At 37.3% G+C, this 23,695-nt stretch overlaps 1 protein-coding gene across 1 annotated transcript; it reads right to left on the minus strand.

Annotated features, from left to right (window-relative positions):
- Positions 1 to 11,649: 11,649 nt before the first annotated feature.
- On the minus strand, positions 11,650 to 23,691 carry LOC148872332 (Cyclin-like family protein). Its single transcript, XM_088971303.1, has 7 exons — positions 23,122 to 23,691; positions 21,521 to 21,545; positions 14,701 to 14,830; positions 14,480 to 14,610; positions 14,244 to 14,332; positions 12,113 to 12,189; positions 11,650 to 12,022 (listed from the first exon to the last, which is right to left on the minus strand). The coding sequence occupies exons 1-7, from the start codon at positions 23,472 to 23,474 to the stop codon at positions 11,889 to 11,891; spliced, it is 939 nt and encodes a 312-aa protein (XP_088827429.1). The 5' UTR covers positions 23,475 to 23,691; the 3' UTR covers positions 11,650 to 11,888.
- Positions 23,692 to 23,695: the final 4 nt, after the last annotated feature.

The raw sequence follows: 23,695 nt of genomic DNA on the forward strand, positions 1-23,695 counted from the left end.
ACTACCATTCCTATTGTTCAATAAATATCAATATTTATTTGCTTCATGTAAAAGGATCAACATTTTTTTTTTATAATTTAGAAGGTGCTACGCAAGCCTAGGGTACTTATTGTAAAAGGATCGACTTCAAAGAAACGATGGCCAAGCCTTCGAAAGTTTGAAGACAATGATAATGAACCAGAAGGGAGAAAAGAATGGAGAGAAAGCATGTTGACCACACCCCTTCAAAAGGGCTGCACTACATACCCTCCAATGAGATGTTATTCATTTTTCACGTCATTTTGAATGGAGGGTTTAGGTTTTTTAAACTAAATAAAGCCTATGAAAGAATGCACTTTTGGATCAATTGCATTTCAAGTCCTCTCTCTCTCTTCTCCTCCTATGTTGATCCTTTCTTAGCATTCAGATAATGGATATTAGAATTCTTTCCTGATTTATTTTGTTGAATGAAAAAGTAATGATCTTTAATGCTTTTTTTTTCTTGTTTTGTTTGTATTTGTATGGAACTGGCCCTCATGAGATGTTAGATAAATGGATCAAAGAGTTAAGCAGAGTGAACTCAGAATTTGCGATAAGGGAAGCAGCGCCTGACATCTCTTTGGAACAGGCCTTCCAATAGCAAACCAAATGGGCCCTAATATTTTACTACATTCGCACTTGGTGGTGATCAATTGTTTCATAAAATTATTATACGCTTTTGCTAGCATCCCAATATCAAAATCATACACATGGAAATTGTCACACATTTGAGGAAAAGTCTCAAACCTTTTAGTAAGTTTTTTTATTTATTATTATGTTCATATATCAAACTTAAATTAGAAAAATGTTTGGTTCAAACTTCAAAATAATATTTTCAACTCATAACCTGTCAAAGTAGTTGCTAGAATCGTGACCTTTAGTTTCTAAATTTACAAACACAAATATGCATGGATAATATTTTTTAGGGTAAAATATAAAAATCTCCTGTAAAGTTTCTTACAATCATAAAAACCTCCCTTCCGTCACTGAATCAGACGAAAAACGATAGCTAATGCATTATTTATTAAATATCAATTTTACCCTTCCATCACACACTATGATTAATAGTCACACATCACCTATAAAAGGCACATCATCTCCCCCCCCCCCCTAGTTGGGCTCACTACTATCAACTTTTCCTCACTTTTCTCCCAAGCCTCAACTCCCAAACCAGGAAACAGGGCGGAAAGACATAGTATAGCCAAGAAAGTGCACGAATCCATGCCAGCACTCTGGACTTTGAATGCTTGAAGTTGTAGCTTGCTTAGCTGGAAAACTTGTCAGTCCATCCCCAAAAGAATGACAGTCTTTGGTCACTCTAATGGATTTTTTTCCTTGTAAGTTAAGCAAGTCTTTCCTGTTGATTATGAGACAGAAGTCTCTCAATATTAAAGAATATCAACCTATTCAAGGACCTTACCTAATAACAGCTTAAGCTTTTAGGTTGAATAGTTCTTTGAGACTCAACGTCTAGTTGAAGTCCCACACTCTAGAGATCTGAAGTCAGCATTAGAATGCGTCGCTGATTCCTAGTTGATGTGAACTTTATGGGTGTTGTTTCCAATTATTGTTGATGCAATAATTTCTCTTATTTTGCTCACTGAGAGAAACCCACCACAATTACCTATAGCACTAAAGCGATCATTGTCCATGGATTTTTCCTATGCCTCTATTTGGAATGAGTACAAATACAAATATGTACAGTATAATTACATACGGAGTAATACAAAATACAAGGTTTTACGTTCTACATATTTGTATTTGTACTCCTTCCAAAGTGACGTTATAAGATGCAACGAGACATCATAGGCGAAGGCGGAGGGGATTCTTCTTTGGTATCATCTTCATCGTTGCAACCATTGCTATCTTCCTCTTCTAAGGGTGGGGTCTTAGTGTTGTTGAGTAGCAGTTCATGCAGAGCAGCCATGATAACAAGATCCTTGTCATTACTAGGGATGAGTCACAGCCTCATAGGTGCACATCCAGCAAAGTCCTTCCTCAATGAGTCGATTTTGATGATTTAACATATTTTACAAAGGTGGTTGAAGGCTCTTCATGTACAAATTTAGAGATCTAAAATTTCTTTTACTAATTTCGTCGCTGCTTATTCTTTTTCATCTCTGAAATGAATGACACTAGTTTTGTAATAAGATTGGAAAAGTGTCCATTGCAACATTAATTTTCCCCCTTTCGTTGATCTCATCACCCAAACCTACCTTGGTCTCGCCTTAGAAATCTCTCAAAAGCATATATGGGTCTAGGTCCGACCTGGCCAACGAGAAGGAATAACGCAAAGAGGATGGCACCAGTGCCCTTGCCGCATGGGTGGTTAGTGACATTTTCCATCTAACGTCTGCGGCAGTGATGGAAGGGTAAATTTGGTATTTAAAAAGATTAATGCATCAGCTAGCATTTTTTGTTTAGGACAATAACGGAAGGGAGGTTTTTGTCGAGTTTCTCAAAAGTTCAGAGAAGTTATTTGTTATAATGAAACTATAAGAGAGGTTTTTATGATTTTCAGAAACTTCAGGGGAGGTTTTTGTATTTTACCATATTTTTTATAATACTAGTAAAATGGCCCGTGCATTGAAAATTTATAAATGTTGTAACGTTCATGAAAAGCTGACTAACAAAACTTGTATATATGCAATATACTTGTATGTGCACGTTTGTAATAGTTAAGGAGACTAAACATCGAGGGCTTTTATTTTTGTTAAACTAATGAAAAAAGATTTATCATCTAAAGGGAAAAAAAGGATAAAAGATTTATTACATGATACCTAATAATAAAAACTTGACATCTAATACGTTTGTTACAATACCTACTTCTATTGTTGGTTAGTGGGTTTCTTCTTTCAAGCTACTGGTGGGGCTTGGGATATAATTCAGCTTTAATATGATCTAGACAATGGAGAAGATGTAATCAAAATAGTTAGGACAACTACAACTGCATAGATGAACATCATAATTTGGAATGAACCAAAAAGGTAATTAGTGACAAAACCCACTATGGCAAAGATCATTTTTCTTCCTTTCTTTAAATGTAAGGATCAATTTTACCATAAGTTATCAAGATACTAAGAATTCATTTTCCAGACAAATGGTGGTTAACAAAAGGAGAATAAACAATTTCAATTTCATCAGAAAAATCTTATTTATTTATTATACACACAATAATAGTGCCTTTAGTCAATAAATACAATAGTTAATTCCAATAAAAAAAGAATAAACTAACCTAAATAAAATATCTAACTATTGTTACATTATAATACTTGGACAAATATTAGTAACATGACCCACATGCATGTAAATAACTTATGCAAAGTTAGCACTTATGTTATTTATACATAAGGGAAAAATTTTAGAATTAAGTATGACATAAATATAATTAGAGTTTGCAAATCTATATTTGCAGGCTTCAAAGAAACCCCCAAGATTAGGAATTGGATTATGCCTTGGAGCTCTTCAGGTGCTTAATCACCAAAGTAAAGAAGAATGGAAAGTTGGTAAGTTCAATAGAATCAATTTTCTGCTTTTGTCTTTTGGGCTTTGGGAAGATCTAACTAAGGATTGCCTTATCAGAAGAGGCATTCCAATTCAAGACCTTGCCTACTCAATGTGTCCAAAAAGATGAGTTTAGATTATTTGTTTATTGATTGATCAGTGGTGTATGAGATCTAACTTCATTTCCTAAGAGTCACAAACATGCCTTAGGTGTTTCCTTAAAACTAATGAAGCTACTTGCTAGTTGGAGTCCACAGGGATTAAGTTCAGTGAGTAAACAAATTTAGACTCTAATTGTTGTTCTATGGTGTAAACAGTTTGGACTAAAAGAAGCAAGAGAGGTTTCCAAGGGATCCATTATCAGATTGATGAGTTGATTAGAGCTGCTATTGGGAAATTGAGCTCATGGGTTGTGGCCTTTAACGGTCCTACTTAGTAGTAGTTTGGACCAATGTTGTTTTATTTAATTAAGTTTATTGGAGGAATGAGCAATATATTATAACTAACTCCATTGATTTCACGCTTGCATTAGAATAATACTTTTCCTTTTTATGGAATACTTCTATCCAACACTTAAAACTAATCAATACATGAGTACATCAAAGGAAGTGCTTAAGCATTGCATTTAATTTAACATTAACAATCAGTGTATACTGACTCCACAACCCATATGAATCAAGTTTATATCTGGTAGTGGTATAGATATGCATGTTAAACCTATTAGGTTCTATATGTATGGTTCAATTTGATTTTACCATTTTTGCACACCCAATGGTGCTTTTGTATCATTGTTAGATTGACCATTGCCCAATCTAAACTATTGTGTATGCTGATACAAAAAAAAAAAAAAAATCTAAACTATTGTGTATGGTCTAGCTCAGATTGGATCTTCAAAAATTGAAACAAGACAAATGGAAAAGGACCAAGGATCTTACTCCACTTTCCAATGCATTGATAATGTCATGAACTGCCCTTCAAAATTTCTTGGAGTTGTTTTCACAAGGCTTGTTTGGATGTAAAACCAAGAAAATGAAACTATTATGACAGTGTATAAGGGCTACAATCTTATGGAATATATAGGGAAAAGGAAATACAAGGTTGTTTGACAACAATTAATAGGGAGTAGAGGTTTTAACTGACCTGATCAAGGTAAGGGTAATTCATTGGGTGCTAGTATGTGAAGAATACAAAGATGCTAACGCAGATGATCTTTTAAGAGAACGGACAAATTATTGTTGGCCTTCTGATGGGAAGCTTAAGGAGAATGATTAATTGGAAGCCACTCCAAGTGTTCTAAATCCAATTTTTATGGTTGCTTTCTGAGTAATCCTGGGGTTGATTCCATCAAATTAAGTTTTGTGAAGTAATTGAAGTCACTAATTCATTAAAAGTTGAACAATTGACAGTTTTATAAGGACTTAAATTGTTGGCTTCATATTAGTTGGAATAGGTATTTCATTGAGAGTTGAACTATTGTAAGTGTTACAAGGACTTAAGTTGTTGGCTTCATTGAATTGGACTGGGTTAAGTATTGAAGGTGATTGTAAAGTGGTCATCTAATAGCTTGACTCTAAAATAAAACCAGTTTGGAACATCATATTTCTAGTTAAAGGAGACAAACAATCTAGGAAGAAACCAAAACTGTTCGTTCAAGTGGATCCCAAGATCAATTAACTCCCTAGAGTTAGGGTAAATTGTCAAAGGTGTGGTAGACTGTTAGTGTGTATAGAGAATGCTTGGGCCAAGGGTCCGTTTGCAATCTGATTTTTGTCTTGCTTATAGTGTTGTGATCAACTTTCTATTGCCCTTGTATTGTCTTTGTTCCCTATTCTTGACACATGTGGGTTCTTTATAATATAATTAATATAATGTTGTTATTTATTAAAAAATACTTTACCTAAATTCCTAAAAAATGGCATTCCCTCCTTGATATTTTTGCACAAATTAAAAAAGATGTATCAGCCTACAGCACGGGGTAGTTAACAAACATATAAATGAATAAAATCATCGTGCACATAATGCTATAGAAGGAATTAATTGTCTAGAAGAATTAAGGTTAACAAACCAAAATAAAATTAGAATCCGTTACTGAAGGAACGATCTTTCAAATCAAAGATTAATTCCAATTATTCATTGATTGAATGCCAAATTAAATGCAACATTATTTAGGACTCCAAAGTCTAAGTCCTAGCTTGTTTATAGCAAATTAGAATGATATTAGAATTTCTTGATGGATGAAAGTGATATTAGAATGACGAATACTGATTCAGATCCTATTTTCTTGCCCAAGTAGGCACTATTCAGAATCTAAAAGAAGTTTTTTTGACACTACATTCTTAAGAATATAATCATTTCTGTATGTACATGCTTAATGCAGTTTATTATGCCAATCCAATTCTTATATGATTCATTAAAAGAATCATGGCACATTGGTACCCAATAAGAGTTGTATAAACTAATAAAACAACATAAGTGGTTCTCAAGAATATATTGTATTCTGTTTCTCAATCCACTTTTAGCTAAGCATGTATAAAGATTTTTTGTTTACGAATTTCTAGAGTGTATTAGACATAATTCCTTCATATTATTGACAAAGCAAGTATGAAAAAAACCATGGTTTTCAAAATCGGATCGGACCAAAAAAGTTGGGAACCAGTCAAGTGACCGGTTCTGTTTTTCCCCAAAATCGGATTTTTGCAAAAAACCATTGATTTGGTCAGCAAACCACTGACCCTAGCGGTTGAACCGTTCGAACCGTTCAACGATTTTGATCATTTTTTATTTTTTTAATTTTTTTGTCAAAACGGGTCGACCGTTCGACCCAGGAACTGGACCCCTGACCAGTTCGATCTCTGAATCGGTTTTAAAAACCTTGGAAAAAACTTATTACCCCACAGTTTACAACTTTCAGTCTAGTATGATAAGTGCATAACGAAACCAATTTTAAACAGCATACATGGAAAAGACATGGGAAATAAACAAGAAAGAGCAACGGACCTAACGAATGCCTTCATATTATTATAAATATATTTGCCTTCACTAGGGCAACAACTATTGTAGTGAAATTATCATCTACCAATATCATGTTAGAAGCTTCCTTTGCAACCTGCAAAATATAACAAACATTTATGATGGCACTCAAGAACATAGCCATATAAATGGAGTAAAAAAATGATAAACCATTTCACTAGGGGCATAAAATCCAAGAATGGTAATTCATAATAAACATAGACCATAAAAATACCAATAAAATTCTAAATAACCAATAGCAAATGCATAAGAATATCATCACTTGACAACCAATGAAAAAAAGTACCTTGACTCCAATTATACCCATTATGAGTTCAATATCATCCAGTTCAAAAGAAGGAGAGCATCATTGACTCAATGCAGTAGTAACCATTTTCCCATTGCTTGTGAAGTGACAACCAAAACATCCCTTTTGTGAGTCCCATTGGTTTATAGTATCGGTGACTAATTCTTTTGGATGGAAAAGCGAGAAACCTCAAAAACAGAAGAAATATTAGAAATGAAAAATCAGACTATTCGACCATTCAATAGAAAATCATCATCCATCATCATTCTTGCCCCCTTACATAGAGATAGAAATCAATATGTGTATCATGCATAATGTACAAGAATATATCAGGTTTGGGTTGGACCAACCCAAGTTGCACCTCTACTTCAAGCTTGTTCTAATTTTAATCACAAGTTTATTTTGTCTTATCTTTAACATTGTTTTTAGCTGCAAAGAGACATTGATACATTAAGAAGGTCAACTAATACATCAGGTGGGCCACTAGCCACAACCGTTCATGGTCAGTACTCAGTACCACGGAAGCATTGAAAATAGCCAAAGCTTAACAGGTATCCAAAGCATGGAAGATAGCCTTTGTAGGAACTATGCACGCATGCAGAAATTTCTTATCTTTCACTTGTGCAATACTCTATTGTATTGCATTGTATTGGTCCTTATTGTGTGTTTATTTCGTTCATCATTTTCCTTGGTTGTTATTTAAACATTTTTCTCCCCACTAACACGACTATTTTCTTCTCGATTGGCCGAAGAGATTCCACATATATTTCACTATTTGTTAGTCATTTCCATCATTAACACAAATGATTATTATTTGTTATATCATTTAGATGGTGCACGATATGGAACTTCTAGTTTGATAATGGCTTACACATTGGTTGCTTGGCTGGTGAGTCAAGTTGCAAGGAGAGAAAGCATAGAAAACCTTGAGTGGTTAACTCGGTGTGGTCACTCAAATGCTTAAGTCAATGGCTACTTGTGTAAGCAAGCTAATACTTGAATGCAAGAGAGCTACTAATCACAAATCGCACGTACCTTGTGTCACTGAGGTAGTTGCCCTTATATAGGCGTTGTTTGGTGTGGGCTTCATGGATTATGTCCGAGGTCTCCGGGAAAACGTGCCTAACTGGCTCAATGTCCTCGAAGGTAGTCGTGCACGTTGACCAATCTTCGCACCTTGTTCAGTTTCTTCTAGAACATTCGGTACGGGGGCCAACTTCCAAGAAACCCGGGAGTGTTGGGATATGCATGCCGAATTGGTCGGTGAGCATGTCTCGCAGGTCACCACCTAGACCTCAATCAAGTCGGCAAGCCCTCAAGGGAGGTCGCTCCACATCGAGGTCACTTCGACTATACTAACGAGGTGGCACATGTCGGCCCTTGGATGAGGTGCGACAAGCCACTCAGAGTTGGTCGTCATCTAGGTTTTCGCTAGGTCAACGGTGGTGGTAGGTTGCCATGTCGGACTCCATCTCTTTGGCTAAGGCAAGTCATCGCCTAGGTAGTGTCGAGGTGTCATCCAGTTGTTTTGAGATGTCATGTGTCATGATGTCACTAGAGGGCCAAATCCGCTCGGCGAAGGGAGTAGCTTGTTTCTTTGGCCCAGAGTGCCTAATTTGATGAGCTCCCATTGGTCCAGTTTGCTCCCTTGGTTGGAAGAGTCGAAGTGTTGAATGCAGCCTTATGCAGAACCTCGCCGTCTTGATCATTGGAGCACGAGAGAGAATTCATCCATTCGAGGAGAGGTGGAGCAAGTACCCCGAGGACATCTACCCATGGTTCAAACAATACGCCCGTATCGTATCGTATCTTTTAAAAATGATATGGTCCGAAACGCCTGTTTCTAGGTGTTTCAGACTCCCAATTTTTTTAATGATAAAAATAGCATATAAGCTTCCCAAAAAACCAAAATTTGAAAAAAAAAACAAAAATAAGTGTTTCATCCATTTCTAAGTACCAATATGATATGGCTGAAACGCGTATCATACCGATACTTTGAACCTTGCATCTACCTCATTTGGGATGCAACTGTTAAGGAGTTTTGCAATCCGGCCAAGTACCTCAAGAGCGAAGCTCATCATGCCATCCTCAAGAGGGGGTTCTAACTACGTGACTGCCTCATCAAGTCACTCCACCCGGGTAGGCTACAACATAATGTTCGTTGAGCTGGTTCTCGAAAGAGTAGCTAGCAAGGTCGATGTGGAGCCTGAAACCAAGGTGGAGGTCATATGTGAAGAGATCGGACAAATTTGCATCTGCCAGAGTGCTGAAAGTGAACTAGTCATTCCTTCGTTTCTTTTTCTCTCACTTTCTATTTTCTCCTCTTTTTTTTTTAGGTCGGCGGTTAGATGTTGACGTCCTTTGAGGTTAACTAAGTGTAGCAACTGCAACTATGACATTGTCGAGCTAGATAGATAGGGGGGCCGACCTATTGAGGTCGGTCTTCATGTTGCCGATGTGCTTCGAGGTCAGCTTGAGGGGGGTGTTCGCTAAAAAGTGGTATAGCTTTCCCTTAAAACTTGACTTGATTAGGTTGCCAAAGCAAATAATCGTTCTGTAGTAGTTTTAAATGTGGCTGCTTCTATATCGTCACTTGATATTAGCTTTCCCATGTAGGTACTTGCGAGATCATGGCGTACATGTACCACCTACTCCTGGAACCGCTAGCTGCCCACTCCTACTGGAGTCATGGAAGGCTCACCGTGAGGGGTCAGCTCTGCTATCTGTGGGTCGCCTACTCCCACAGGAACCACGAAGGGCTCGACCTATAAGGCCGGTTTCACATTCAGTTCCTTCTAACTCTTAGGGGAGCTATGAAGAGCTTGATCCGTAGTGAGGCTTCACGGTTCAGGCTGGAGAAAGTTTGGGCCACAGATCGCTAGCGCTCGCCCGGGCTGGTTGTTCATTTTTGTTCTGCTTGTGAGCTTCGTCGATACGTACATTACTCTTGATGTCGGATGATAGGGTGGCGTCGCGGCTGCACTGCATCAGCCCTCGGAGACACTAATCGTCTAATTGATGAGGGCGGATTTGGCCCTCCAATGACATCATGACACATTGCATCTCACAACAGTTGGATGACACCTCGACACCACCTAAGCAATGACTTGCCTTAGCCAAAGAGATGGAGTCCGACCTGGCGACCTGGCGAAAACCTATCTGACGACCTCATCCACAACTCTGAGCAGCTTGTAGCACCTCATCCAGGGGCCGACCTGTGGTACCTCGTTAGTATAGTCAAAGTGACCTCGATGTGGAGTGACCTCCCTTGAGGGCTTGCCGACCTAATTGAGGTCCAGGTGGTGACTTGTGAGATGTGCTCACCAACCAATTCAGCATGCATATCCCGACACTCCCGAGTTTTTCAGAAGTTGGCCCCCGTATCGAATGTTCCAGAGGAAACCGAACAAGACGCAAAGATTGGTCTACGTGCATGGCTACCTCTGAGGACATCGGGCTGGAGACCTCGAACACGATGCGTGAAGCCCACACCAAATAACGCCTATATAAGAGCATCTACCTCAATGACACAAGGTACACACGATTTGTGCTAACTAGCTCTTTTGCATTCAAGTATTAGCTCGCTTACACACCATTGATTTAAGTATCGGAGTGACTACGCCGGATTAACCACCCCAGGTTCTCTGTGCTTTCTCTCCTTGCATCTCGACTTGCCAGCCAAGCAACCGATGTCCAAGCTATCATCTGGCTTGGAGTTCCAAATCGTGCACCATCACCTTTGTTTGATGTAACAAGTAAATAACATTAGAGAAAAAGTTGATTTTTTTCCTCCAATTTTCTACCGTTTTTATTTGTTCAGACCAAGAAATAAATTACAACATTGGAAAGAAATTGATTTGTTAGTTTTTTTAAGGGTAAACTTGAATTAAAATTAAGGCCTCGTTCGTTTACCACTAAGTTGGGGTGGGAAAGTTAGTCAACTTTCTCAACTTTCCCATGTTTTTTTGCATATACATGTGGAGCCCATAAAAAATAAAGATTCCCCCTGATATATTAAAAGCCATTTACCTAAGAAAATTTTACCCACCTTAAAAATGGGTAAGTTTACTTTCCCATCGTGGAGGATTTTGTTCAATTGAAAATACCCCTATATTAACAAGCTTTTAGGGCAAATATTAGCTTCCTTTTTTGTTTTAAATAGCAAGTTCTACTTGTTGATTTGATAGGATGAACCTCTGATTTGCTTTTAATTCAAATCTTTCTATGATTAGTGGTATTAAGAAAATATTCAAAAAGGATAATGTTGGCAATAGTGATTGATTAGGTTCCTTTTGATATGACAGACCTATTACTCATGTTTATAAAATAAAACCTTCAAAAAAAATCATTTAGGCCAAAAGGGTAATGTTGATAATAATATAATATATGGGCCTCTTACCCAATTAAGTTGGTGAGACAGAAAAACATGGATAAGTTGGAGTGCCTCGTTTAAGTGGGTAAATTTCAACAAAAAAAACATTGACAAATAAACTTAACTGATAAATTTTACCTAAGAAACACTTACCTGAGTAAATTCAGTAAAATGGCCGTAAACGAACGAGGCCTAAGTAACTTACTGTTCTAAACACCAAATGGTAAACTATGAAGGTCCACGGGATGATTCAAGTAGGCAGTTCACAAATGATCAAAACCACCAAGAATCCAGAGTCAGGTGGGCCTTCTGGTATACCACCGGTTCAACCATCCGGATCAATGATGGCTTAAAGTTGAAATAAAATACAAAAGGAATAGGACAGGTTGCTGAATAAAGTTAATACTTAATAGTAGAAAAGAAGACAATTACTATTCAATTGGGGAAAAGGGCGAAGCTCTTCCATTTTGATTTTTGACTTGAGAAAAAAAAAGGAAAATTTGAGCAAGTTCTTTAATGATCAAAGGTTGGTATAATCCCAAATAGTGTCTAACAAAAGAAAGTCTAAACATTTTGCTTATAAAAAGCAATCCCAACACATTAACTAAACCAAAAAAGGTTCCCGTCATATTGAATCAATTGATATTTTCTATGGTTCTCACTGTAATTTATTGTTTTTCAGGGGCTGCATAAATTCCTAAGGTCCTCCTCCTTGGCAAACCAGTTTGGGATTAACCTTGACGCATATGGATAAAGGTCCTTGTAAGAATTCCTGATTGTGCCTTCCGCAACTCCAGTAGCAAGGGAAATATCTGCACTCAAAATAAAATAATTGATTTAATGACCATGCAAAGTTATGCATTACTCATGAATTTAAGACAACAGTAACACCAGTTTCATACCTCTAAGAAGCTTCTTGTCGTCTGATAGCTGAGTAATCATATAAATAACAGCAGCTGCCACTGAAATGGGGCTCCTCCTGCAACCAGAAATTTTTTTGGGTCGATTTAGTGTCCATTCAAACTTCTGTATTTAAAAATAGACTTTCTACATTTCTTCAATCTCTCCTATTCTAATGCCACACGAAGATTTAAGTTTGGTTACAGTGCTGGTGGGCCTGGTGGCTTTACATAACAAAAATCGAATCCAACAAGGCAAAAGCCCGAATGTTAGTGGGATGTCAGTAAGTTTAAAGAATCCAAGAAGCTCTGAAGTTAGAGAGGGTTATTTATATGTATTACATGTTTTCTTGAGGTTTACAAATTGTGACACGACCACACCCACACCCCTGCAAACTGCAAAGAGATAAGTTGGTAACCTCTAGAATTGAAATTGCTCCATAAAGGTAATGAGTAAGGCCCATGGGACGTTTAAATGGGTGATCCAACTCCTATTATTGGTTGTTTTGGTAGGGTGGCTAACCGGCTATGATTTACATATAGTTTCCCGGGCACAGCAAACCTATCAAGTGGATAACCATGCCTACTTTACTAATCTATCTAAAGGAGTGTGTGGAGACAAGGCTCTGGGTCTCTCACCACAGGCCTCATGCTGAGTCTTCCCTTTTCTGATTTCACGCATGTGAAATATTAAAAATCCTTTTGTCTCCATAATTTTTTCTACTAAAATATATCATTACTCTTCTATAATAAAATTGTTCTTAATCCCCCCCCCCAAATCCCTTATTAAATGCCTTTTAGACTCTTTTGACCCTCCCTAATAAAACATGGATATAAATTAGATGGGTTGGGGGCCAACCATAGACCAGCTTGAACATGAACCTTAGTTTGGAATGACAACATCAGCACAAAAACAAAAACATGTTCTTGAACTCTGTTTTTGTTCCCAAAGGGAAAAACAAGTTTGTTTTATTTCAAAAAACAATGCATCTTTTTGGAACCAACAAAATATTGTTTTTTAAAACAAAAACAAATTTTCTAGTATAGAAAATATGATTTATGGAATATGATGTTGAATAATCAAATGAAAACTGGGTTCCCATAGTTAGTGGCATGGTGGGAGTGGTTGGAAGAACATTTTCTTTTTTTTTTCTTATTTTTTGATCAGCTAGGAAATTGGATCAAATTAAAATGATAATCTGGATATTACAATGACAGGGTGTATTCACCCATTAAGATTCATTCCATTCCCAGCACAAATACAAGATTTACAATGGTGTCCTAAACAGTATGAACATTTTCTTATTCAAGTGGTAGTCCAGTTATACACCTACACCTCTCCTGGAGTTTGGTGTAAGGGGCTTTCTCAATAGTATAAAGTACTTGCCCCTATCCTGGGGTTTTGGTCAAATACAAGTGGATATTCCCTTGAGGCAAGCCCCTTGAAATGTGTCTCGCCTAGGTGTGCCAGAGGCATGCATTTTAAATCACTGGCTCCCACATATACAGTAGTGACATGGTGAGATTATCAGAATAGTTGTAAAAACATTTACTTATACTAGTAGTCCAGTTTATACACCTGAATAAACCAATCACTTATATTTAGTTCTGAAGTAGAGGGGGCATTAGCACCTCATTACAGATGCAAGGTTTTCGGCTAACAGTACTGACATCATTTTCATGGGACCAAATATCCCCTGACACCTTAGGAGATGGCCTTGACAAGGATAAGGTATCATCAAAATACCACCCGTTCAGTTGTATAGATAACTTCTAATACATAATGGCTTAACCAGTTCAAGGATGTTCTTCTGGCAAGTTTCACTACTATTTGTCTGAAGTCCTTCCTCATCCAAGTGAGGAAATATTATTTACTTCCTCACACATTAAACTCCTTGACCTTGTTATGGTTAAAAAATTAACTAGGGTTAACCATAGGTATTCCCTAAGCTTGTCTATGCTACTTGACAAGAATCCTCTTTCCATACCTTCAGCACCTTTCCCACAATATGTGGCCCATATAAATAGTTGTAACCTCTGCCATCCTTAGAGGTTATAAATTTAACAATGCTCCATTCACTAATAAATTTGGACTTCCGGGTACAATGTAACAGAAGAGGGAAACATGAATCACCTGATGTCTAGCTCTTCTGATTTCTGGACTGCTTCTTGGGCAGCTTTTACTGCTTGATTAGTCATGCCAAGATGAGAACAAAAACGTCTCTGCAGATTAAGTTTGATTACGTCAATTGGTGTTGGACAAACTTAACAATTCCAACAACACAATGCTTCAAAACGGTAAAGCGATGCTTAGAATGTCACTGATCAACAGAAAATAAAAACAAAAAAGAACTTAAATGACCAACTCACCAAAAAGTCCCCAGCATGTATAGTTCCCATCTCCATTGATTGACCCATCTCGACCTCAAGTTGTTTCACAATGTACTCTTTTGCCCGGCCAATTTCCTTCTTTGTAGCTCCATTGGCAACCGAGCAAATTTCTAGTTGAAATCCACAGGTTCAGGAAGTTGAAACACATTGAGAAAGATAAATCAGGAACCATCCAGATGTAAAGGAAGCTTAGGCTGTACCCTTTACTGTGCGGGGCTTGTCTTCTTGTCGACAAGCAATGTACAGGCAGGCAGCCAAAATTGCATCCTGATTTCTTCCCCTAATAGACTTTTGATCTTCCACCTTCTTATATATCTCATTGGCCCGATCCTTCAAATCAATATAAAAAGAAAATATTATTCTGGATAGACATCAAAAAAGAGAAAAAAAAAACAAACTAGAAAAAATAACTATAGGAAACTCTGACTTGAATGTCTGTACATATACACAAATACATGTGTATTTATTTAACAAATCTAATGTATGCTATACTCAAAACAAGAACAAAAAGCACATGAGTTTGGTAGTTGAGTTGCCCAGGGGACAAACCTAATAGAGTGGAATCAAACACTTGAACATGTACTAGTGTGTATGTACATGTGAGCGTGAGTTAGATATGGACCATGCCAATTTACAGGTCAAAACAACACCAAGAGGTATCACATCAGGATTATTACCCAACATATTACATGAAGGCACCCCTTAAAACTTCAAGGGAAAAGAGCAAGATTCAACCCTGTCAATCAAAGAATACAAAGAAGAAAATGATGGCCAAAACTACTACTTTGTTCCTTGATGATCTATCATTCAAAAGTTATACATAATCTTTTTTTTTTATAAATAGTTTACATAATCTTTTCCAATTACATGAATGACAAAGCCGAGACTTCCAAGTTTCATGACAAAATTCCCATCAGAAACATGCATGTTTTTCATTCATCTAAAACAAAACATGCATGTTTCTGATTCAGTTGGACTTAGAGTCTAGGACAACTATGGCTATAAGGTATTTGCAAATTTGTGAATTATAAAATTGACCAAAAAATTAGTTATTGATAAAGAACAGATTGAATTATGTATTCCTTGCATTTGTTTATTTAAATTTTTGAATCTACTCCACACCCCGAATTATGCTTTCTTATGTTATGTAGATGTCACACACATAGTCAAATTGATGCTTGGCTCACTGGATATTATGAAAAATCACAGTAATTGTCTATTTAACAATAAATTGAAATCAGATTTGTCCATCATTAGAGAGTAAAGCCCATGGTGTATCTTGGCCATTCATATTGGCAGATTTTTCTGATCAACCTTTTTTTTGGTCAAAACTCAAAAGAGAACCTGTTCATCAACGGATTTACTTCTGCAACTTTTGAGATTCTGGAGTTTGAGGTCCCATTTCTCTGATCCCATGAAAGAAAGATGTGATGAGCATGTAGTTCTGTCTGTTATTAGAATTCCTTCATTCCATTTTTCTCCTTGCATACTTGAACATACAACTTAGAACCATTGTATTTAAATCAACAAAGCTAAAACCTATGTATTTCGGTCTGGTAAGTGGCAAGGCAAGTCAAACACCTAGGCAACAAAAAAAAAAAAACTAATGGTTTGACTATGATGCCAGAAAGACATTATACTGGAAAGACTTGTAACCAATCAACCATCATCGTAAGAGTGGTAACCAATCAACTCAGTTTTAATCAGAATACACGGGGTTTTGATTGATCAAAGCCTTTACGGTACCATGTCTTTCAGGCATCATAGATTTTCCAAAAATTAACAAAAAAACATATACTTCATAATGTATACAGCACAAGCTATAAATGATTTAAGTGCCTAATGGTACTGATCAGAATGGAATGGAAAAACAGGATTCATGTACCAGACACCACTTAGGCAAGGTTTAGATGATGATGAAGATGATAACGACAATACTTTACAATGTATGCATGTAGATAATAACAAAACAACAACAACAATAGTACATAAGCATTATTCGGAAGAGGCTTAGATTGGTCATTTCTAGATTTCGGGTCCATTTGGATTACAATCAGAAATGGAATCAAAATCAGAGCCCAAGTCCCCAAGAATCAGAAATGGAATTGCCTATTCCCCCGTCTGTTTGGTTCAGACAGGAATAGGAATCAAATTGCGTAAAATATGCATGACTCCCAAGGAGGGTTGGCATTAGTATGAATAAATAGGGTTTGAGGGGTTTTAAACCACTTGATCTGCTGGAATGAGGTTCTCATTCCCAAGGGCGGAAGCTGGAACAGGCATTTCCTCAAATGGGGGAATGCCACTCCACCAAGAATGGGAATCGAACTCCAATTCTGCCCAACCAAACGGGTGGAATTGGAATTGCCCATTGTGATTCCGATTCTAGTCCCCTATTCCTGCAAACCAAATGAAACCCTTAGTTCTACTTAATTGTGGCTTGGGGGAGAAGTGCATAAGATGGGGTTTACAATCTTGCCATTATTCAATCTTGGTGAATGGGGTGGCTAAAGACTTGAAGGGCTAAGAGGGATTTGATGCAAGGTGACGCACTACCACCATTTGTGTTTACACCCATTGATAAGCTAAGCAAACTACCCGATAGGGCTCATAGAATTTAATTAATTATTGGATGGAGAGCTGGAAGGGAAAAATTAGTTGTATCCCATTTACAATTTGCGAATGATGTAATAATCTTTCGTCAACATCTTGGGGAGCGGGTGAGAAATCTTAAGATAATAACCAGATGTTTTGAGAGGATTTATTAATTTAAAGGTGAATCTAGGTAAAAAGTTGTATAGTAGAAATCAATTTGGAGAATGACATGGTGAGAAGATATACAGAGATATTGGGTTGCTCAACATCTGATTGGCCAACCAAATACTTTAGACCATCCTTTAGGTTGCTTTTGTTTGTGACGTAAATCGGCATCAATATAAAACTCCACCGCTGGTTCGTTTTTGTCGGCGCTTGTTTGCAGTGTAAGTCAAGATTGATGTAAAACTCCACTTACAGTAAAGCTTTACATCAATAATCGGATGTAAATACTACATCGATTTTATCAATGTATTATTACATCGATTATCACATTTTTCAAAGAACAACGGTTCACAGATTTTAAGCCATCAATAGATTCTTACGTCAATAGAGTTTTACACTACTTCCAAACACAGCCTTAGGGGGTAATCCCAGGTCAGCCAATTTCTAGAATCCTATTGTTGAAAAGTTTTCAAAGAGACTAGTGGTCGAGAAAAAAGAATTATATCACCTTGAGGAGTAAAATCATGTTAATAAAATCAAACTTTGACAAACTTACCAATCTATCATTTGTCAATTTTTAGAATGCATGCACTTGATTAACTAGAGATGGATGTGCAAGAGCAACAGGGAAGGGGGTTTAGGTTTTTGTAGGTTGAGTAGAAATGCTTCTTTCCTTATGATTGTGGAGATTCCCCTAAAACATGAAAAAGTTGTGTTACAAAACCATCGAAAGGATCCATGATGGGGGCACTGGCTGAGATGTGAATCTGAACCCCAAAGCTACTCCTTGAAAAGCTATGTTGTCAATACTTCCTTCCTTTTGCCCTCTGTAAGAACTTATGTGCTTTCTACAAACAAAACCAGATTTTTGGAAGCATTTATGGTGGAAAATCACCCTTTAAATGATAAATTCCATGTCATTTTTCAATTTCTAAATTTAAAGATGCTTTGGTGTTTTTTACCTCAATTTCTACAAATAGTTTGGTTTGGAACCTTGGTTTAAGAAGGGGCCTAAGGGATTGAGATTCAGATTTCAGAAACCTCAATTGTTCTTTCTTTGCTGAATTCAATAGATGGGGTTTTCTTGGATGTCTCAAAAGAAGACAATAGGGTGCAGAGACTCACTTCTTCTGGCCTGTTCTCTTGTGCCTCTTTATTTGAACCCCTTCTTAGAAACACTAGCCCTGTATCTGTTTGCCCAATTAATGCCTTTTGGAATGGTCTTGCTCCTCCAAAGGTTAGAGCCTTATGTTGGGAAATCTTCTATGGTTAAACAAATACTTGTGAAAATCTTTAGTGGAGGAGACCCTCTTGGTGGATTTTTTTCTCACTTATCCCTTTATTTGAAAATTCTTCTTTTCTCTTTTTGGGCTCAAATGTAATCCTCTTATTGATCTTAGAAACCTCTTTAGCTCCTCCTGATGAGGAGAACACTCTGAAGGATTTGGAGAGATGATGGTGGCCCAGACATTTAAAAGGAATGTGGTCCTCAAATTAGAAAGGATTTTTTTTTTTTGCGAATGAATTAAAAAGGATTATTGATAAGCCTAAAGTTTTCAATGAAAGAGATCAGTTGCCTAATGCTGTGAAAAGGTTTAAGAATAGGAAGTACCATCAAAATGTGCAAGTTTCAAAGGTTTTTTCCAAATTGAAGTTGGATCTCCTTGGGATCAGGGAAGAGTTGCCTTTTCTATTTAACAGCTTGCCAATGATTAGACTAACGTTGCCATCAACTAGGAAGTGGCCACGAGCTGAGCCTTTCACGAGCTATTTGAGCTTGGATCAGTTCAATTTAAACCAAACTTCGAGCCAAATTCGAGCCCAATATATAGGCCCATTTGCTAACCGAGTCGAGCTCCAACCCATTGAAGCTCAACTCATGAGGCTTGCAAGCCTAGTATTAAATAAATAATTTTTATTATATATACATAAATATATATTATAATAAATATACATGCATACATAAATATATATAATAAATAATTATTATAATTCTTAATTTTTTGTCTAAAAAATAAAAACTAATTTTATAATATAATTTTTATTTTTTATTTAAAAAAAAAAACTTAGCTTATAGTCAAGCTCGAACTTGCGAGCTATGAACCAAGCAAAGCTCGAGCTCGAGTCTCTAGCTCGAATCAAGCTCGAGCTTGATACTATTCCTACAAGTCAAACTCGAATAGCCAAGTATTCGGCTCGGCTCAGCTCAAACCCACCCCTACCGTCAACCACCGCGTCCTAGTTCGAGAATTTTAACCCGATTCCCTTTCGAAGCCCATGCTGATCGCACTGTCTAACGGGCTTCCCCCGTCTCTTAGGATCAACTAACCCATGTGCAAGTGTTGCTCACATGGAACCTTTCCCCTTTTCTGCCTTCAAAGTTCTTATTTGAATATTTGCTACTACCACAAAGATCTACACTAACGACCGCTCCACCCAGTCTCACGCCCTGGGTTTTATACTGACCGTCGTGCCCTCCTACTCATCAGGGCCTGGCAATCGCCCTGACGGCCAGATATGGGTAGCGCACTTCAGCGCCATCCATTTTTGGGGCTAGTTGATTCGACAGGTGAGTTGTTACACACTCCTTAGCGGATTTCAACTTCCATGACCACCGTCTTGTTGTCTTAATCAACCAACACCCTTTGTGGGTTTTAGGTTAGCGCACAATTGGGCACAGTAACCCGACTTTTGATTCATCCTGAATCGCTAGTTCTGCTTACCAAAAATGGCTCACTCGGAGCTCTTGATTTCGTGGCACGACTCAATAGAGCAACCGCACCGTCCTACCTATTTAAAGTTTAAGAATAGGTCGAGGGCGTTGTGCCCCCGATGCCTCTAATCATTGGCTTTACCCGATAGAACTCGCACCTAGTCTCCAGCTACTAGATGATTCGCTTAATCTTTCGCCCCTATACCTAAGTCAATCCTGGTAAGAAGATAAAGATAACAAAGAAGCAAAGAGCTCATTCCCTTGCAAATGTTGTTAATGTTGTTAGAGTTCTTTAGAACAGCCAAATCTATTTTGGGATGAGAATTGCAAGGTGCGGGCTTATGGATTGGTCTTGTTGGAGTCTGAAGAATGATTAGTCTTGTTTTCATTTCTTTTATGTGGGTTGGTCATAATAAATTTTCTTTTTATTTAAAAAATACATGTATACCTTTTTCACCTGCCCAGTTGATTGCCTAGCCAATAGGCCTCCGAAACATCTAGTTATCTAGTCAATGCCTAGATTTCAAAAAAATATTTTAACCATGCTATACTTGGCACTAACACCTAAAGAAAAATACCTTGGATCTTGGGAACATAAGATCCAAACGGCCCCATAGGCTTTATCGTTGCTCAAAATATATGCTTGAACTTCCTAACACACTACTTCTGGTGCAGGTTTGGATCTTAACCTTTTGAATATCCAACATGACCAACACACTAACTGTTATATGGACCCCAAACCCAAGCTATGGGTTTTGTAGCCCTAGACCCAAAACAGTCCCCATAATAATGTGGAACATGACTTATCAAAAAAATAAATAAATAAATAAATAAAGGGGGACATGATAAAATGGTTCCCCTGCTTTTATCTACTGCATTTTCATCATAAAATGTGCTTGAACACAAAAGCATAATAGGTATAAGCTTCTTGTATAAAGCACAATGGAGGCATAAACCTCCTAAGTCTCTAGGCTGGAAGCTTATGCCTTTATGCTGGAGGTGTACACCTCAAGGCTGCTCTCGAAGCATTTCCTTAGCACCTCACCTTGAGGTATAAGCCTCTAGAGCTTTTAAAAACACTACTTGGATCCAATTTGGATCCTATCAGATTTTCAGACTTGATATGTGTCCATTTTCACCATATTAAAAAATAAAGTAAAAAACTAAAAATATAAGTAAATTAATCTCTCTTTGACTTATATGTGTATTTATAAAATAATAGATTTTATTAACTATTTAACTGTAAACTTTTACAACGTTTAATATACATATTATATAAAATTTAATTGGACCCTGATCATAATTGGATCAAATAGCATTAGATATGCATCAAATCCCATTGTTAAATGAAACCTAATCTGTCTATATAAGCTAAACATCCAAATCCAAAACAATCAAGATTAGACCTTTTTTATGGATACCATGCTGGATGACATTAGTATTTTCCAGGATTGTTTGTTCAGAAAGACAAAGATAGATTTATTGGTGCCACACTAATATACAGATAACAAAAACAATAATGCAATAAAGATAACTCAATAGCATACCTTTATAGTTGCAACAAGACCCAACCTGAAAAAGAAATTATTCATGGCATCAGTTATATTTCTAAATGCTTCATTTAGAATACAAAATTAACCTCATTCATTTACAACCTAAAACAGAGAATTGAACTCAATGTTAGCAGGTGAAAATGTTAAGAATTTGAATGACATGAAAAATAAGACATTTCAAGTCTAAGGGCTTTGCAAATTTCAAATTTCAATTCCATATGAATAAAATCAGAATTAGGGAATAGGAACTTCACTGAAATATCACAAAATCAAAGGAGGGGCCTTTTCCCCAAAAATCAGTGTTTCCATTGCTATGCTTTAACTAGAATTCATAATTCTTCTCTAAGTTTTTAACTATTATCAATTACTGATGAATTGTTAATCTCTATCATTGCTCTCTCTGCCATCCTCATCTTATCACCCACCAGAGTGCACTTATGTAGCCCAAACAGGTGGTGAAATATTTGCATTTGTTGAGTTACACATGAGCAAACTCCACAAAAGGTGCAAATGCAACCAGTCTGATTGAGAATCAATTGCTTGGCTCCAAATCATCAAAAAATGATAACACCGTCAAGTCACCAAAAAATAATAAGTCGGTTATTGATGACTGAATAAAAATCAACAAAAGAGTAAAAAACTGAAATTTCAAAATGTCTCTACCCGAGGTAGTTATATGCATACAAGGCATGAGATTTTGTATAGAATAAGGGTGAGCAAGTGAAGAAGAAAAAGGCATCACTATCTGATTCTGATATGTATACGTAATGTTAACCTTTGAAGGGGGAAGACAAATGGAGTAATAAAGAAAGCAAAAAAGGGGAAGTAGATGATGGAATATGGTTGTGGTTTAAATGAAAATTTGACGAAGAAAAGCCCGTGTCTCTAGGCTGATACATATCAATGTCACCCTACAATTTCTGGCAACGTGGAGCACTCCGGGGGTGATAGCATGGGGTTGAAGGGGGATTGATATCAAGGATTATAATTCCTCACTGACACCTCTACTATTTCTTATTGATATTATGTCTATCTTCATTTATTTATCCAAAACATTGTTATGTCTAAAGATATTTTTCATTATACCCTCCAAACTGAACCGAGCCCAAAGTTGGCGCTTAGAGTAATAGATCACCACACCCTAAAACGCATGGAAAACTCTTTTTGCCAGTAGAAACTTCATTGAAGTACAGAAATGTTTTGTAAAGCAGTTATAATCAAACCATAAATACCATATACATAAAAACAAACAACAGACAAGGAATAGAAAACGAGGTTACTATGATCTGACGGAGAGGTTCCGAGATGCTGATTTGATTAGTAATTTTACGTTCAAGTTGCTTTCAACATTTCAATCCCAACCAAAACCCATAAACAATTTCGAAAAATTCGAGTTCAAAGTTCAAACATAATGAAATAACCCAACCTCCGAAATCAATAACTAACGACTCAAACTCTAGTCACATTCAATTGGAAAAGTGGGGAAAACGACGAGCAAAAAGATATGGGCAAAACCAAAACCGCAAGTAGAATAACAGATAAGCACGACATTCTCATTCAATTAAACTAGGGATTGATCGGAATTAAACAAGTACCTATCAGACATGGTCGCGATGGTCTTAAAAGCGAGTATAAGGGATCGATCGGGATTTGATCCGCGGTTCTGCCATCGTCCGAGAGAAGACGAGAGGAAGTCACCGGAGGCGCCGTTAGGTTTAGAGATTACGGTGGAGAGGCCGCCGTCGGTGAGGAGAGGGTTAGAAGGGCCGCCGACACGGACGGGATCGTTGTCGCCGGACTCGTTTGCGAAGGTTCTCCACTCGGATGTTTCATCAATGGAGTGAGCTTCAAGGACGAGGCCGCACTCGGAGCAGACGGTGTCGCCAGCCGAATGGTCGAAAACCACCTCGGTGTGCCGCTTGCAGTCAGAGCAGTAAGCGTCCGCCATTAATCACACCGACTCTTAATACGTGTATGTGGATATCGATCACTGAATTAGTTTTTTTGTTCTGGTTTTGGTTCGGTTCAAATGGTGAGAGAAGATCTCAGAAGGATGAGTCGGTCCCGAGGGAAAAGGGCGAGAGGAGGAACGTTTCTTGATTCTTCTCTCCCCTCTACGCATAAAAAATGAAGGAAAATGGAGGGAGGCAAGTAACTTATAGGAGATTG

The sequence above is a fragment of the Nelumbo lutea genome, chromosome 2 (assembly GCF_056320005.1).
Source record: "Nelumbo lutea isolate HS-2025 chromosome 2, American lotus-T2T, whole genome shotgun sequence".
Classification (NCBI taxonomy): Eukaryota; Viridiplantae; Streptophyta; class Magnoliopsida; order Proteales; family Nelumbonaceae; genus Nelumbo; species Nelumbo lutea.